The sequence below is a fragment of the Oncorhynchus gorbuscha genome, linkage group LG12 (assembly GCF_021184085.1).
Source record: "Oncorhynchus gorbuscha isolate QuinsamMale2020 ecotype Even-year linkage group LG12, OgorEven_v1.0, whole genome shotgun sequence".
NCBI lineage: Eukaryota > Metazoa > Chordata > Actinopteri > Salmoniformes > Salmonidae > Oncorhynchus > Oncorhynchus gorbuscha.
In genome coordinates this window covers 61,851,400-61,867,720 of record NC_060184.1, presented here as the reverse complement: position 1 = coordinate 61,867,720, position 16,321 = coordinate 61,851,400, and the positions used below count along the sequence as shown (strand labels likewise).

General features: G+C 43.8%; 1 protein-coding gene across 1 annotated transcript in view; it reads left to right on the top strand.

The window, feature by feature from the left end:
- LOC123990398 (guanine nucleotide exchange factor VAV3) overlaps positions 1–16,321 on the top strand; it is a 148,885-nt gene that overhangs the window by 75,175 nt on the left and 57,389 nt on the right. Inside the window, exons 5-11 of the mRNA XM_046290955.1 lie at positions 1,700–1,811; positions 5,668–5,760; positions 6,072–6,140; positions 6,408–6,511; positions 8,135–8,234; positions 8,448–8,543; positions 12,427–12,495. Of these exons, the coding sequence (XP_046146911.1) occupies positions 1,700–1,811; positions 5,668–5,760; positions 6,072–6,140; positions 6,408–6,511; positions 8,135–8,234; positions 8,448–8,543; positions 12,427–12,495 (643 nt within the window). The remainder of the gene's footprint in view (positions 1–1,699; positions 1,812–5,667; positions 5,761–6,071; positions 6,141–6,407; positions 6,512–8,134; positions 8,235–8,447; positions 8,544–12,426; positions 12,496–16,321) is intronic.

Genomic DNA, 16,321 nt, shown 5'->3' with positions numbered 1-16,321 from the left:
CACAGACACACAAAAAGTCCCAAACCCACACAGACACACAAAGAGTCCCAAACCCACACATACACACAAAGAGTCACAAACCCACACATATATACAGAGTCCCAAACCTACACATGCACACAAAGAGTCACAAACCCACACAGACACACAAAGAGTCACAAACCCACACAGACACACAGTCACAAACCCACAAAGACACACAAAGAGTCCCAAACCCACACAGACACACAAAGAGTCCCAAACCCACACAGACACACAAAGAGTCACAAACCCACACAGACACACAAAGAGTCACAAACCCACACAGACACACAGTCACAAACCCACAAAGACACACAAAGAGTCCCAAACCCACAAAGACACACAAAGAGTCCCAAACCCACACAGACACACAAAGAGTCCCAAACCCACACAGACACACAAAGACTCACAAACTCATGCAGACACACAGAGTCACAAACCCACGCAGACACACAAAGACTCACAAACCCACACAGACACACAGAGTCACAAACCCACACAGACATACAAAGAGTCACAAACCCACACAGACACACAAAGAGTCACAAACCCACACAGACACACAGTCACAAACTCATGCAGACACACAAAGACTCACAAACCCACACAGACACACAGAGTCACAAACCCACACAGACACACAAAGAGTCACAAACCCACACAGACATACAAAGAGTCACAAACCCAAACATACACACAAAGAGTCCCAAACCCACACAGACACACAGAGTCACAAACCCACACAGACACACAAAGAGTCACAAACCCACACAGACACACAAAGAGTCACAAACCCACGCAGACACACAAAGACTCACAAATCCACACAGACACACAGAGTCACAAACCCACACAGACACACAGAGTCACAAACCCACACAGACATACAAAGAGTCACAAACCCAAACATACACACAAAGAGTCCCAAACCCACACATACACACAGTCACAAACCCACACATACAAACAAAGAGTCACAAACCCACACATACACACAGAGTCACAAACCCACACAGACACACAGTCACAAACCCACACAGACACACAAAGAGTCACAAACCCATGCAGACACACAAACAGTCCCAAACATACACAGACACACAAAGAGTCACAAACCCACACAGACACACAAAGAGTCACAAACCCACACAGACACACAGTCACAAACTCATGCAGACACACAGAGTCACAAACACATGCAGACACACAAAGACTCACAAATGCACACAGACACACAGAGTCACAAACCCACACAGACACACAAAGAGTCACAAACCCACACAGACACACAAAGAGTCACAAACCCACACAGACACACAAAGAGTCACAAACCCACACAGACACACAAAGAGTCACAAACCCACACAGACACACAGTCACAAACTCATGCAGACACACAAAGAGTCACAAACCAACAAATACACACAAAGAGTCACAAACCCACACAGACACACAAAGAGTCACAAACCCACACAGACACACAAAGAGTCACAAACCCACACAGACACACAGAGTCACAAACCCACGCAGACACACAAAGAGTCACAAACCCACGCAGACACACATGCATGCAAACATGTGCACAATCACATGTGTATGACGGCGCGAAGGCTGATGATAACAACAGCAGTGTAAATGTTACATTATTATAATGGTAACCCGTTTGTGTGTGTGACAGTGAGAAAGGCGTGGAGGACGAGGAGGATCTTTATGACTGTGTCTATGATGATGAAGACGGAGGAGAGATCTATGAAGATCTGATGAAGGCTGAAGCCGTCCGTCCTCCTCTGGTTAGTTCAAATCAAGTCAAATTGTTTTCGCCACATGCTTTGTAAACAACAGGTGTGGACTAACAGTGAGATGCTTACTTAAGGGTCCTTGTCCAACAATGCAGAGTTAGAATAAATATAAAAATAGTGACACAAGGAATAAATACACAGTGATATCGAATAACAATAATGAGTAAAAATAACACGGCTATACAGGGAGTTCCAGTACTGAGTCAATGTGTATGGAGTTCTCTCTCTCTCTCTACTTCTCACCACTTCTCTCTCTAATGAGTAATATCAATTAACATGAGAACACAGTAAGACATGAATGAGGCCAATAATGAAGTAGTGAGAATATTACTCTCGGTTTTACAACCAAATAGCATTGAAGTTGACTTTTAGATTTTCTGTGTGGTCTTTCTGTGATATATTTTTATTTTTGCTTAGTGATACTTTAGTTGGGCCAGATTTTCTGGGTGTTGCCCTGGGGCTTTGTTGGGTTGGTAGCTGGCTGAGGGGACTCTTGGGGGTCACTTGTTTTTAAATGATTCCAACATTTGGTGGCTCTTTTTTGGATATTAATCAGAGGAGGGAATTGGCCTAATTCTGCTCTGCGGGTGTTGTTTGGAGTTGTCCTCTATACTCTGAGACTCTTACAGAATTCCACATGCAGGGTTTCAATTGAGTTTGTCTCATTTGTCAAATTCTTGCTTGGTAAGCGGACTCCACACTTCACTGCCATAAAGTGCAATTGGTTCTTATTATTGATTCGAATATTTTGAGCCAGATCCAAATTGGTGTGTCTAATTTAATATATATTTGAATGGCATAGAAAGCCCTCCTTGATTTGACTTTCAGTTCATCCACGGCCAGCTTGAAGTCCCCTGTGGAGCTATTTCTTTGTCCCAAGTTTGTGTAGGTGTGTGTTCTATATGAATCGAGCCCAGTAGAAAAGCTTCCCTGACATCTAGACCTTTTCTGCCGTAACATAATGTGTGTCTTCTTGAAATCGACTGTCATTGCCCAAGTCTGACAGAACTGCTGCAGATGATCTAGCTGTTGCTGTAGCTCCTATTTTGTCGGAGACAGCAAATCAAATCAAATCAAATGTATTTGTCACATACACATGGTTAGCAGATGTTAATGCAAGTGTAGCGAAATGCTTGTGCTTCTAGTTCCGACAATGCAGTAATAACCAACAAGTAATCTAACTAACAATTCCAAAACTACTGTCTTATACACAGTGTAAGGGGATAAAGAATATGTACATAAAGATATATGAATGAGTGATGGTACAGAGCAGCATAGGCAAGATACGGTAGATGGTATCGAGTACAGTATATACATATGAGATGAGTATGTAAACAAAGTGGCATAGTTAAAGTGGCTAGTGATACATGTATTACATAAGGATGCAGTAGATGATATAGAGTACAGTATATACGTATGCATATGAGATGAATAATGTAGTGTATGTAAACATTATATTAGGTAGCATTGTTTAAAGTGGCTAGTGATATATTTCACATCATTTCCCATCAATTCCCATTATTAAAGTGGCTGGAGTTGAGTCAGTGTCAGTGTGTTGGCAGCAGCCACTCAATGTTAGTGGTGGCTGTTTAACAGTCTGATGGCCTTGAGATAGAAGCTGTTTTTCAGTCTCTCGGTCCCAGCTTTGATGCACCTGTACTGCCCTCGCCTTCTGGATGATAGCGGGGTGAACAGGCAGTGGCTCGGGTGGTTGTTGTCCTTGATGATCTTTAAGGCCTTCCTGTAACATCGGGTGGTGTAGGTGTCCTGGAGGGCAGGGAGTTTGCCCCCGGTGATGCGTTGTGCAGACCTCACTACCCTCTGGAGAGCCTTACGGTTGTGGGCGGAGCAGTTGCCGTACCAGACGGTGATACAGCCCGCCAGGATGCTCTCGATTGTGCATCTGTAGAAGTTTGTGAGTGCTTTTGGTGACAAGCCAAATTTCTTCAGCCTCCTGCGGTTGAAGAGGCGCTGCTGCTCCTTCTTCACGATGCTGTCTGTGTGAGTGGACCAATTCAGTTTTTTTCTGTGATGTGTATGCCGAGGAACTTAAAACTTACTACCCTCTCCACTACTGTTCCATCGATGTAGATAGGGGGGTGTTCCCTCTGCTGTTTCCTGAAGTCCACAATCATCTCCTTAGTTTTGTTGACGTTGAGTGTGAGGTTATTTTCCTGACACCACACTCCGAGGGCCCTCACCTCCTCCCTGTAGGCCGTCTCGTCGTTGTTGGTAATCAAGCCTACCACTGTTGTGTCGTCCGCAAACTTGATGATTGAGTTGGAGGCGTGTGTGGCCACGCAGTCGTGGGTGAACAGGGAGTACAGGAGAGGGCTCAGAACGCACCCTTGTGGGGCCCCAGTGTTGAGGATCAGCGGGGTGGAGATGTTGTTGCCTACCCTCACCACCTGGGGTCGGCCCGTCAGGAAGTCCAGTACCCAGTTGCACAGGGCGGGGTCGAGACCCAGGGTCTCGAGCTTGATGACGAGCTTGGAGGGTACTATGGTGTTGAAATCCGAGCTGTAGTCGATGAACAGCATTCTCACATAAGTATTCCTCTTGTCCAGATCGGTTTGGGCAGTGTGCAGTGTGGTTGGGATTGCATCGTCTGTGGACCTATTTGGGCGGTAAGCAAATTGGAGTGGGTCTAGGGTGTCAGGTAGGGTGGAGGTGATATGGTCCTTGACTAGTCTCTCAAAGCACTTCATGATGACGGAAGTGAGTGCTACGGGGCGGTAGTCGTTTAGCTCAGTTACCTTAGCTTTCTTGGGAACAGGAACAATGGTGGCCCTCTTGAAGCATGTGGGAACAGCAGACTGGTATAGGGATTGATTGAATATGTTCGTAAACACACTGGCCAGCTGTACCAGATCATTTGCGTACAGGAGGCATTTTATTCCTTTGTCTTTAAGACTGAGACCAGGGGCAGTTGATTGCTCAAGCTTTTTGTCCAATTCATTTATATAGATCTTAAATTGACTTGAGCTCAAGTTATTCCCCAATTTAACTCAGCGTCCATGGGAAAATACATGTTGATTGTGTACGGCTGTTGAAGGAGGAGGACCAAGGTGCAGCGTGGTGAGCTTACATATTCTTTATTTAAATGACGCAGACAAAAACAATAAACACTACGACACCAAACCGTGAAGCTAATAGTACCCTAAACAAAGTCAACTTCCCACAAAGGAAGATGGAGAAAGGGCTACCTAAGTATGGTTCTCAAACAGAGACAACGATAGACAGCTGCCTCTGATTGAGAATCACACCCGGCCAAACACAAAGAAATAGAAAACATAGAAATAAAGAAACTAGAATGCCCACCCTAGTCACACCCTGGCCTAACCAAAATAGAGAATAAAAGCCTCTCTATGGCCAGGGCGTGACAGACTGCACACTTGTTATTTGGGTACATAGATTTGTTGACATGTGTTTTTCCACCCACACCACTTTCAATGAATAACTCAACTCAAGTAAACCAAGCTTATATTTTGGGTTCTGATGAGGTACGAAAGTTAAACTAAGCTCATGAGGCATCTATAAGTTATATTGTTCAAGAAGCAATAGGTGTATATCATACATTTATAAGTTTAAAAAATGGATGTAGCAGGTATGGATTCTCGCTTTAAAGCTCTGCTTTGACAGCTGTGTGTGTGTGTGTGTGTGTGTGTGTGTGTGTGTGTGTGTGTGTGTGTGTGTGTGTGTGTGTGTGTGTGTGTGTGTGTGTGTGTGTGTGTGTGTGTGTGTGTGTGTGTGTGTGTGTGTGTGTGTGTGTGTGTGCGTGTGTGTGTGTGTGTGTGTGTGTGTGTGTGTGTGTGTGCATGTGTGCGTGCGTGCGTGATCATTATAGAAGCAGGTAGAGACAGACATCAGGAGCTGCTGTCTGACAGAGATCAAGCAAACTGAGGAGAAGTACACAGAGACTCTGGACTCCATAGAGAAGGTAAGGTGTTACTGCCAAATACATCCCCTACCCCTGTGGTGCTACAACCAAATACCCCCCCCCCTTCATACTGTATTCTCACAATCCTCTTCGTTCATTAACCATTCCGTTCATGACCTTATGAAAACCGTCACTTATGTAGGCAGACACTATTTAAGATTAAGATTGTTCTGATAAATCACTTGTGTTGTGCAACAAGTCGTTATTTGGCTGACCCAAATAGTTCCCGTAAACAGGCAGCAACTGCTTACCTACCTCTCCTGTTTAAGTGGAACCAACTCTTGTTCTTACACTCTGTTTTTCACATCCAGTATTTTATGGCACCTCTTACGACATTCCTGTCCTCAGAGGAGATGAAGAAAGTGTTTGTCAACATTCCGGTAAGTTACAGGACAGAAACCCCAACCATCCACATGTAGATGGTACAGATAGAGATTGCAGTGACATTTTAGTCATTTAGCAGACGCTCTTATTCCAGATTGACTTACAGTCGGTGGATTTAACTTGCTACGTTGAGTAGTAAAAAAGCCAACACATATCACAGTTATTGCAAGTAGCCCTTTCTCCAAAATATCAGCTAATACCTGTTGTCCCGAGCCCTATGGGTCTTCAGTGTTTGTTTGTCATGGACTGTTGTTGTGTTTCAGGACCTGGTTAAGGTTCACAAGAGTCTCATGGTGGAGATCCAAGACTCTGTCCGCCATAAAAGTGCTCAGAACATCTACCAGATCTTCATCCACTACAAAGAGAGGTACAATTCCACAGAACTCTCCCACTGGGCACAGACGTCAGTTCAACGTCTATTTTTGATTTACATTTGGTTGTAAAATCATGAATTCAACGTGAAATCATCAACAACAACAAAAATCACCTTGAATTTGTGTAAAAAGTTACATGAAAGAAAGACGAAATTCCCAGTTTTCCGTGTTGAAAGAAACAGCGTTGATTGAAACCAGCCTGGGTTTTCTGTCTCGTTCTCTCAATCTTCTAGTTCTTTCGATCTTTCGATCTCTTGTTCTTCGTTCCTGGTTCTCTCTCTCTCTCTTTCGCCCTCTTTATTGGCATGGGAAAAATATGTTTACAAATGAAATACACAATAAAGAAAAATGACAATAGACCCACAAAAGTTTCAAAGAATATAGACATTTAAAATGTTATATGATTGGCTGTGTACAGTGTTGTAACAATGTGCAAGTAGTTGAAGTATGAAAGGGAAGATAAATAGACCGATACATATAAGTTGTTGGTGCTCCACTTGTTGCCCTTTTGTCATGGCAACAGGCCACACATCTTGCTGCTGTGATTGCACACGGAGTCATTTCGCCTAACAGATATGGGAGTTTATCAATGTTTGAGTTGTTTTCAAATTCTTTGTGGGTCTGTGTGACCTGTGGGAAATCTGTGTCTCTAATGTAGTCATACATTTGGCAGGAGGTTTAGGAAGTATTGCTCAGTTTCCACCTCATCAGTGAGCACATAGCCTGTCATCTCTCGAGAGCCAGGTCTGCCTATGCCGGCCTCTCTCCTCTCGGTCAATGATTTTCTTAATTGAGGGTCAGTCACAGTGGTCAGGTATTCTGCTACCGTGTACTCTCTGTTCAGGGCCAGATAGCGTTCCAGTTTGCTCTGTTTTTTGCTGGATTCTTTCCAGTGTATAGTTATCTTTTTGCTTTCTCATAATTCGGTTGGGTCTAAATGTGTTTCTGTCCCGGGGATCTGTGGGGTCTGTTCGTGTTTGTGAACAGAGCCTCAGAACCAGCTGGCTGAGGGGACTCTCCTCTCTGTTGGTCATGGCTTTGTGGTGGGCATCACTTCCTTTTAGGTGGTTGTAGAATTTAACAGCTCTTTTCTGGATTTTGATAACTAGTAGGTATAGTTGTAATTCTCCTCTGCATGCATTGTTTGGGGTTTTGCATTATACACAAAGTATATTTTTGCAGGATTCTGCAAGCAGAGTCTCAATTGACTGTTTGAATTCTTGGTTGGTGAGCGGACCCCAGACCTCACAACCATAGAGGGCAATGGGTTCGATAGCTTATTAAAGTTTTATCCTCGTGAGTTTTATGTTCCTTTTGATGACATAGAAGGCCCTTCTTGCCTTGTCTCTTAGATCGTTCACAGCCTTGTGGAAGTTACCTGTGGCGCTGATGTTTAGGCCGAGGTAGGGTTAGGGTTAGGGGCCATTATTTTAGTCTTACTGAGATTCACTGTCAGGGCCCAAGTCATGTCCCAAGCTCAAGTCTCTCTCTCTCTCTCTCTCTCTCTCTCTCTCTCTCTCTCTCTCTCTCTCTCTCTCTCTCTCTCTCTCTCTCTCTCTCTCTGAATTTATTTCACCTCAACAATACTGACTTTAATATACTGATATCTGTTCCAGATTGCTAATATATGGGAAATACTGTAGCCATGTAGAAACGGCCATCGTTGCTTTGGATGACATCTGCAAACACAGAGAGGACATCCGGATGAAGCTGGAGGTAAAGTCTGCATCAGTCTAAATCAGTGGTCAGATACAGCCATCTAGTGTTGACCATAGGTATTCCAGGCCATGGCACACCAACTGCAATTCTTTTTTATTTGTTTCAATTAATAAGTACTATATTTTTTCTCTGTAAATGAATATGTTTTGTGTTATATTGCAGTGACAGTTCAAATACCATGCGGTATGATTTATTTATTGTGTTTGCCAGGAATGTGCAAAGAGAGCCAACTATGGAAAGTTTACACTGAGGGATCTGCTAGTGGTCCCTATGCAGCGGGTACTCAAGTATCATCTTCTTCTACAGGTAAGATATATATCTTCAGAGAGCTGAGAATGACTTCCATTCAACTGTTACCTCAGTACCAGGGATAAAGCTGCACTACTGACTATCACCAGTTACCCGTGTTTAAATCATACACTAGTCCTGGACGCCTCTGGATGTACAGAACCAGTCAAAAGTTTGGACACCCCGACTCATTCAAGGGTTTTTCTTTATTTTTAATTTTTTCTACATTGTAGAATAATAGTGAAGATATGAAAACTATGAAATAACACATATGAATTCATGTAGTAACCAAACAAAAAGTGTCGAACAGATCTAAATATATTGGGCGGCAGCGTAGCCTAGTGGTTAGAGTGTTGGACTAGTAACCGGAAGGTTGAGAGTTCAAACCCCCGAGCTAACAAATCTGTCGTTCTACCCCTGAACAGGCAGTTAACCCACTGTTCCCAGGCCGTCATTGAAAATAAGAATATTTTCTTAACTGACTTGCCTGGTTAAATAAAGGTCAAATTAAAAAAATATTTTATATTTTGGATTCTTCAAAATAGCCACCCTTTGCCTTGATGACAGCTTTGCACACGCTTGGCATTCTCTCAACCAGCTTCATGAGGTAGTCACCTGGAATGCATTTCAATTAACATGAGTGCCTTGTTAATTTGTGGAATTTCTCTCCTTCTTAATGCGTTTGAGCCAGTCAGTTGTGTTGTGACAAGGTAGGGGTAGTATACAGAAGATAGTCCTGGTAAAAGACCAAGTCCATATTATGGCAAGAAGAGCTCAAATAAGAAAAGAGAAATGACGATCCATCATTACTTTAAGACATGAAGGTCAGTGAATGCGGAAAATTTCAAGAACTTTGAAAGTTTCCTCAAGTATAGTTGCAAAAACCATCAAGCGCTATGATGAAATGTCTCTCATGAGGACCACCACAGGAAAGGAAGACCCAGAGTTACTTCTGCTGCAGAGGATAAGTTCATTAGAGTTAAATGAACCTCAGATTGCAGCCCAAGTAAATGCTTCACAGAGTTCAAGTAACAGACACATCTTAACATCAACTGTTCAGAGGAGACTGCGTGAATCAGGCCTTCGTGGTCGAATTGCTGCAAAGAAACCACTACTAAAGGACACTAATAAGAAGAAGAGCCTTGCTTGGGCTAAGAAATACAAGCAATGGACCTTCACCGGTGGAAATCTGTCCATTGGTCTGATGAGTCCAAATTGGAGATTTTTGGTTCCAACTGCTGTTTTTGTGAGACTTAGAGTAGGTGAATGGATAATCTCTGCATGTGTGGTTCCCACCATGAAGCATGGAGGAGGAGGTGTGATGGTGTGAGGGTGCTTTGCTGATGACACTGTCCTTGATTTTTTTTTGTTTTCAAGGCACACTTAACCAGCATGGCTTCCACAGCATTCTGCAGTGATAGTGACACTATCTGTGATTTATTTAGAATTTAAGGCACATTTAACCAGCATGGCTACCACAGCATTCTGCAGTGATATACCATCTCATCTGGTTTGCGCTTAGTGGGAGTATCATTTGTTTTTCGACAGGACAATGACCCAACACATCTCCAGGCTGTTTAAGGGCTATTTGACCAAGAAGGAGAGTGATGGAGTGCTGTGTCTGATGACCTGGCCTCCACAATCACCCGACATCAACTCAATTTAGATGGTTTGGGATGAGTTGGACTGTGGAGTGAAGGAGAAGCAGTCAAGACTTTCTGACTGTCGTAGTCATACAGCAAAAATAGAATGGAGGAAAAAGAATAAGCAAGAGAGTGCCTGAAAGAGATAAGAAGAGGGATAGGGAGAAAAGTAGTGTGTGTGAATACCCTGATAAGGCATTACTGCAATCAGTCAGTCAGGCAGCCCTCTGGTCCTGACTCCTGCAGCTCTAACGTTATTCCTAGGCCACCACTGCATGGGGGGACATGTTAGCAGTCAGGGGCAAGGTGGAAAGGTGTGTGTGGTTGTGTACGCTCCTAGGGGGTTGACGTGTGACTGGCGGTCAGCTCCGAGCCGTCTTCTCTTTCTCTCCCTTCCTCCCTGTCGGTGCAATCCATTCCACTCCATAGGACAGGAGGCACTGTTGCGTAAGAGAGAGCCAGTCAGAGCTGTCTGTCTGTCAGGGCTGTGTGTGTGTGTGCGTGTGTCTGTTTGTCTGTTTGTTTCGGGCTAGGAGGGCTGCATGTGGACCCTGGGGACCTGGCCTGGCCTGGCCTGTGCCAATCCCCGATCCACTCCAATGGAGGGAACGTGCTCCTGGGGTAGTGGGAGGGAGGGAGGAGGAAGGGAGTGAGAGAGGGAAGTGAGGGAGGGGAGGAAGAGATGGGAGGCAAGAGTGGAGGTGAGTGCTTAGATCAGGGAGGAGAGGTAAGGAGGATGGAGGGCAGGTAGGTCTTTCTCTCTGTTCCCTCTGTAATTATTTCATAGTGGCTCCCACCAGTCCCCAACTCACTATAACTAGAATCAATCAATATGCCAGTCGTGTCAGAACCCTCTTTCTTTCTCTGTCTCTCTATCACTCTTTCCTTTCTTCCCATTTCTCTATTTATTCCGAGCTCACTATAACTGGAAGCCATCAATAAGCCTGTACTATCTGGTCATCGCTCTCTCTCTCTCTCCTTTTCTCTCTCTTGCTCTCTCTTTTTCTCTCTCTCTTTCTCACTCTCTCTATTTATCTCTCCTCTCTCTCTCTCTCTCTCTCTCTCTCTCTCTCTCTCTCTCTCTCTCTCTCTCTCTCTCTCTCTCTCTCTCTCTCTCTCTCTCTCTCTCTCTCTCTCTCTCTCTCTCTCTCTCTCTCTCTCTCTCTCTCTCTCTATCTCCCTCTCTTGCTACCCCCTCCCCACCTCTCCCATGGGCTCACTGTGTAGGTGTGTGTTAGGAGCAGAGAATGAAAAATAGGGTCCTGTCGCATTGCTTGTGATAATAATTCCCAGGTTCAGCTTGAGTGATAGCTGGGATTTGAGGAGTTCTAGGCAGACACATACGGCCCAGCGGGAAGTGGCTGGGGCTGTGGGCGAGGGAGCTGGGGTGAGGGGGCTGGTGCGAGGTGGCTGGGGGCGAGGGAGCTCGGGTGAGGGGGCTGGGGGCGGGGGAGCTGGGGTGAGGGGCTGGGGCGGGGGGACTGGGGTGAGGGGACTGGGGGCGAGGGATCTGGAGCGAGGGGACTGTGGCGAGGGGAAGGAAGCCATTTATCTGGGCTGGGCTGGGATGTGTGTGTGTGTGAAGGATATGCATGGTAACCTTCCTTATCCTCCACAACACAGACAAACGGCTTAGATGTCTTGTTTACTCGCCAGCTACAGGAAAGCAATTTCAGCCCACACACAAGATACACGCAAGATAAGCATATACATACAGAGAACGCAGGAATTCACGCACGAATGCACACACACAGCAATTTATTTTATTTTATTACTGGTTTCTTTCGTCGTATCCCACCTTTTTATTTCATATCTAGGATTATGATGTTGGTTGGGATTTACTTTCCAGGTGTGTGTATGTATGTGTGTATGTGTTTGTATAGAAGTGTGTGTACAGTATGTGTGTGATTGTGCACAGCAACAGTAACTCGTCTGTGTGTGTGACATGAAAATAGAAATCAATGATCGCTTCGTTTGTGTTTGTCCTTGTTTGTTTTTCTAGCCCTGAAGTCGCAGTCCAAATGAAACAACATCCATTGATAAGCACAGCTCATTTCTAACATGGTAGAACCTTGGTTGACACTGTTTGTCTATAATTTTGAGCTGTAGTTGAAGTGCCAGGCAGAGAGAGATGGCCTAATGCCTACCTGTCATCTCTATTTTTCCTACTTCTCTCCGGGCTCTGTGTGGCTAATTAGCTAGCTGGTGAAAACAGAGAGCATAAAATAGCACTGTGTTTTGTTTTGATCCAATTACAGGAATTAGTGAAACACACTCACGATGCGGCTGACAAGAGCAATTTGCGGCTGGCGCTGGATGCCATGAAGGTAAGTGTTATACGATGCCCTCGCATCACATCAGGAATGAAAGAGTAATTGGGGTGCCAGGTCTGTGTCTGATGCTATGACTCTCCTCACCTCTATCGCACGCACCACATACACATTCATACGCACGCACACGCACGCACGCACGCACGCACGCACGCACGCACGCACGCACGCACGCACACACACACACACACACACACACACACACACACACACACACACACACACACACACACACACACACACACACACACACACACACACACACACACACACACACACACACACACACACATCTACTTAGTTACAGTGCCCGCTTGTTCCTATTTTGTTGCATTCTAACCTGTAATTTAAATACATTTTTATTTGGATTTCAAGTAATGGACATACACAGAATAGTCCAAATTGGTGAAGTAAAATGAAAAAAATAACAATGAAATTTGAAAAAAAAAAAACGGAAAAGTGGTGCGTGCATATGTATTCACGCCCTTTGCTATGAAACCCTAAATAAGATCCGGAACTTTGAAAATCCCCCGGAGCACCATTAAATCCATTATTAAAAAATGTAAAGAATATGGCACCAAAACTCATGGACCGGGCAAGGAGGGCATTAATCAGAGAGGCCAAAGATAAAGATAACCCTGAAGGAGCTGCTAAGCTCCACAGTGGAGATTGGAGTATCTGTCCATAGGACCACTTTAAGCTGTATACTCCACAGGGCTGGGCTTTACAGAAGAGTGGCCAGAAAAAAGCCATTGCTTAAAGTGTTCACCAAAAGGCATGTGGGAGACGCCCCAAACATATGGAAGAAAGTACTCTGGTCAGATGAGACTGAAACTGAGCTTTTTGGCCATCAAGATAAACGCTATGTCTGGCGCAAACCCAACACCTCACATCACCCCGAGAACACCATCCCCACAGTGAAGCATGGTGGTGGCAGCATCAGCTGTGGGGATGTTTTTCATCGGCAGGGACTGGGAAACTGGTCCGATTGAAGTAATGATGGATGGCGCTAAATACAGGGAATTTCTTGAGGGAAACCTGTTTCAGTCTTCCAGAGATTTGAGACTGGGAAAGAGGTTCACCTTCCAGAAGGACAATGATCCTAAGCATACTGCTAAAGCAACACTCAAGTGGTTTATGGGGAAACATTTAAAAGTCTTGGAATGGCCTAGTCAAAGCCCAGACCTCAATCCAATTGATAATCTGTGGTATGACTTAAAGATTGCTGTACGCTTTCGGAACCCATCCAACTTGAAGTAGCTGGAGCAGTTTTGACTTGAAGAATTAGCAAAAATCCCAGTTGCTAGATGTGCCAAGCTTATATAGACATACCCCAAGAGACTTGCAGCTGTAATTGCTGCAAAAGGTGTCTCTACAAAAATATTTTGCATCTTCAACGTGGTAGGCATGTTGTGTGAATGAAATGATACATACACCCAAAAAGTCCATTTTAATTCCGGGTTGTAAGGCAATGAAATAGGAAAAATGCCAAGGGGGGTGAATACTTTCACAAGCCACTGTAGGCACACATGTTTTGCAGGCGCACAGAGGCACACCAGCTAACACTTGCAACGTAAGTGAGTAGTCTTCATCTATCTACAGAGTTATACACCAGACTGCAGGCTATTAAATACTGATGCAAGCTTTCAATAAAAAACATGTCTTTAGAGACTCAAAATGTCTCTATTTACTGTATAATTACGTATTTATTACTGTGGACACTGAGGGTACAAAACATTAGGAATACCTGCTCTATCCATGACATAGACTGACCAGGTGAATCCAGGTGAAAGCTATGATCCCTTATTAATGTCACTTGATAAATCCACTTCAATCAGTGTAGATGAAGGGGAGGAGACAAGTTAAAGAAGGATTTTTAAGCCTTGAGACATGGATTGTTTAACGGACGTTCTACCTTGTCGTGCTGCTGCTCCAGTTTCAACTGTTCTGCGGCTATGAAACCCTGGCCTGTTCACCGGACGTGCTACCTTGTCCCAGACCTGCTGTTTTGTCCCAGACCTGCTGTTTTCAACCCTCTCTCTCCCTCTCCCTCTCCCTCTCCCTCTCCCTCTCTCTCTCTCTCTCTCTCTCTCTCTCTCTCTCTCTCTCTCTCTCTCTCTCTCTCTCTCTCTCTCTCTCTCTCTCTCTCTCTCTCTCTCTCTCTCTCTCTCTCTCCCTCTCCCTCTCCCTCTCCCTCTCTCTCTCCCTCTCCCTCTCCCTCTCCCTCTCTCTCTCTCTCTCTCCTTCTCTCTCCTTCTCTCTCTACCACACCTGCTGTTTCGACCTCTGAATGCTCACCTATGAAAAGCCAACTGATATTTAGTCCTGAGGTGCTGACCTGTTGCACCATCTACAACCACTGTAATTATTATTTCACCCTGCCCGTCATCAATGAACGTTTGAACATCTTGAAGAACGATCTGGCCTTAATGGCCATGTATATGGCCTCTTATAACCTCCACCCAGCACAGCCAGAAGAGGACTGGCCACCCCTCAGAGCCTGGTTCCTCTCTAGGTTTCTTCCTAGGTTCCCGCCTTTCAAGGGAGTTTTTCCTAGCCACCGTGCTTCTGCATTGCTTGCTGTTTGGGGTTTTAGGCTGGAGTTCTGTATAAGCACTTTGTGACATATGCTTTGTAAAAAGGAATTTATAAATATATTTGATTGATTGATGGATGGATTATGTATGTGTGCCATTTAGAGGGTCATTGGGCAAGACAAAATATTTCAGTGCTTTTGAACAGGGTATTAGAAGGTGCCAGTTTTCCATGTGTATCAAGAATGGCCCACCACCCAAAGGACATCAAGCCAACTTGACACAAATGTGGGAAACATTGGCATCAACATGGGCCAGCATCCCTGTGGAACGCATTCGTCACCTTGTCCATGTCCAGACGAATTGAGGCTGTTCTATGTTTAGTTACACTTTTATTACTGTATATATTTCGTTATGTACTAACTAAATATATACAGTAATTAATACATAACTAAATATATACAGTATTTAATACATAACTAAATATACAGAGTCATTATGTTTTGATTACTAATATATTTAGTTATGTATTAATTACTTTATATATTTAGTTATGTATTAATTACTGTGTATATGTAGTTATGTATTAATTACTGTATATATTTATTTATGTATTAATTACTGTATATATGTATCTATGTATTAATGACTCTATATATTTAGTTATGTATTAATTACTGTATATATTTATTTATGTATTAATTACTGTATATATGTATTTATGTATAAATTACTGTTTATATTTAGTTATGTATGTATTCATGTATATGTTTAGTGAAGTATTTATTACTGTATATATGTAGTTATGTATTAATTACTGTATATATGTATTCATGTATTAATTACTGTATATGTCACATTCTATGGGTATTCTATGTTCTTTTTTCTATGTTTTGTATTTCTTTGTTTTGGCCGGGTATGGTTCTCAATCAGGAACAGCTGACTATTGTTGTCTCTGATTGGGAACCATACTTAGGTAGCTTTTTCCCACCTATGTTTTGTGGGTAGTTGTTTTCTGTTTAGTGTGTCTCCACCTGACAGGACTGTTTCGGTTTCGTTTTGCACTTTGTTATTTTTTGTTTCAGTGTTCAGTTTAATAAAAGTCACGAACACTTACCACGCTGCGCTTTGGTCCGATTCTTCCTCATCAGACGACGACAACCGTTAGAGAACTACCCACCACCAAAGGACCAAGTAGCGTGGTATGGAGGAGCAGAGGGTTCAGGACTCCTGGACATGGGAAGAGATACTGGACGGAAAGGGACCCTGGAGACAGGCTGGGGAATATC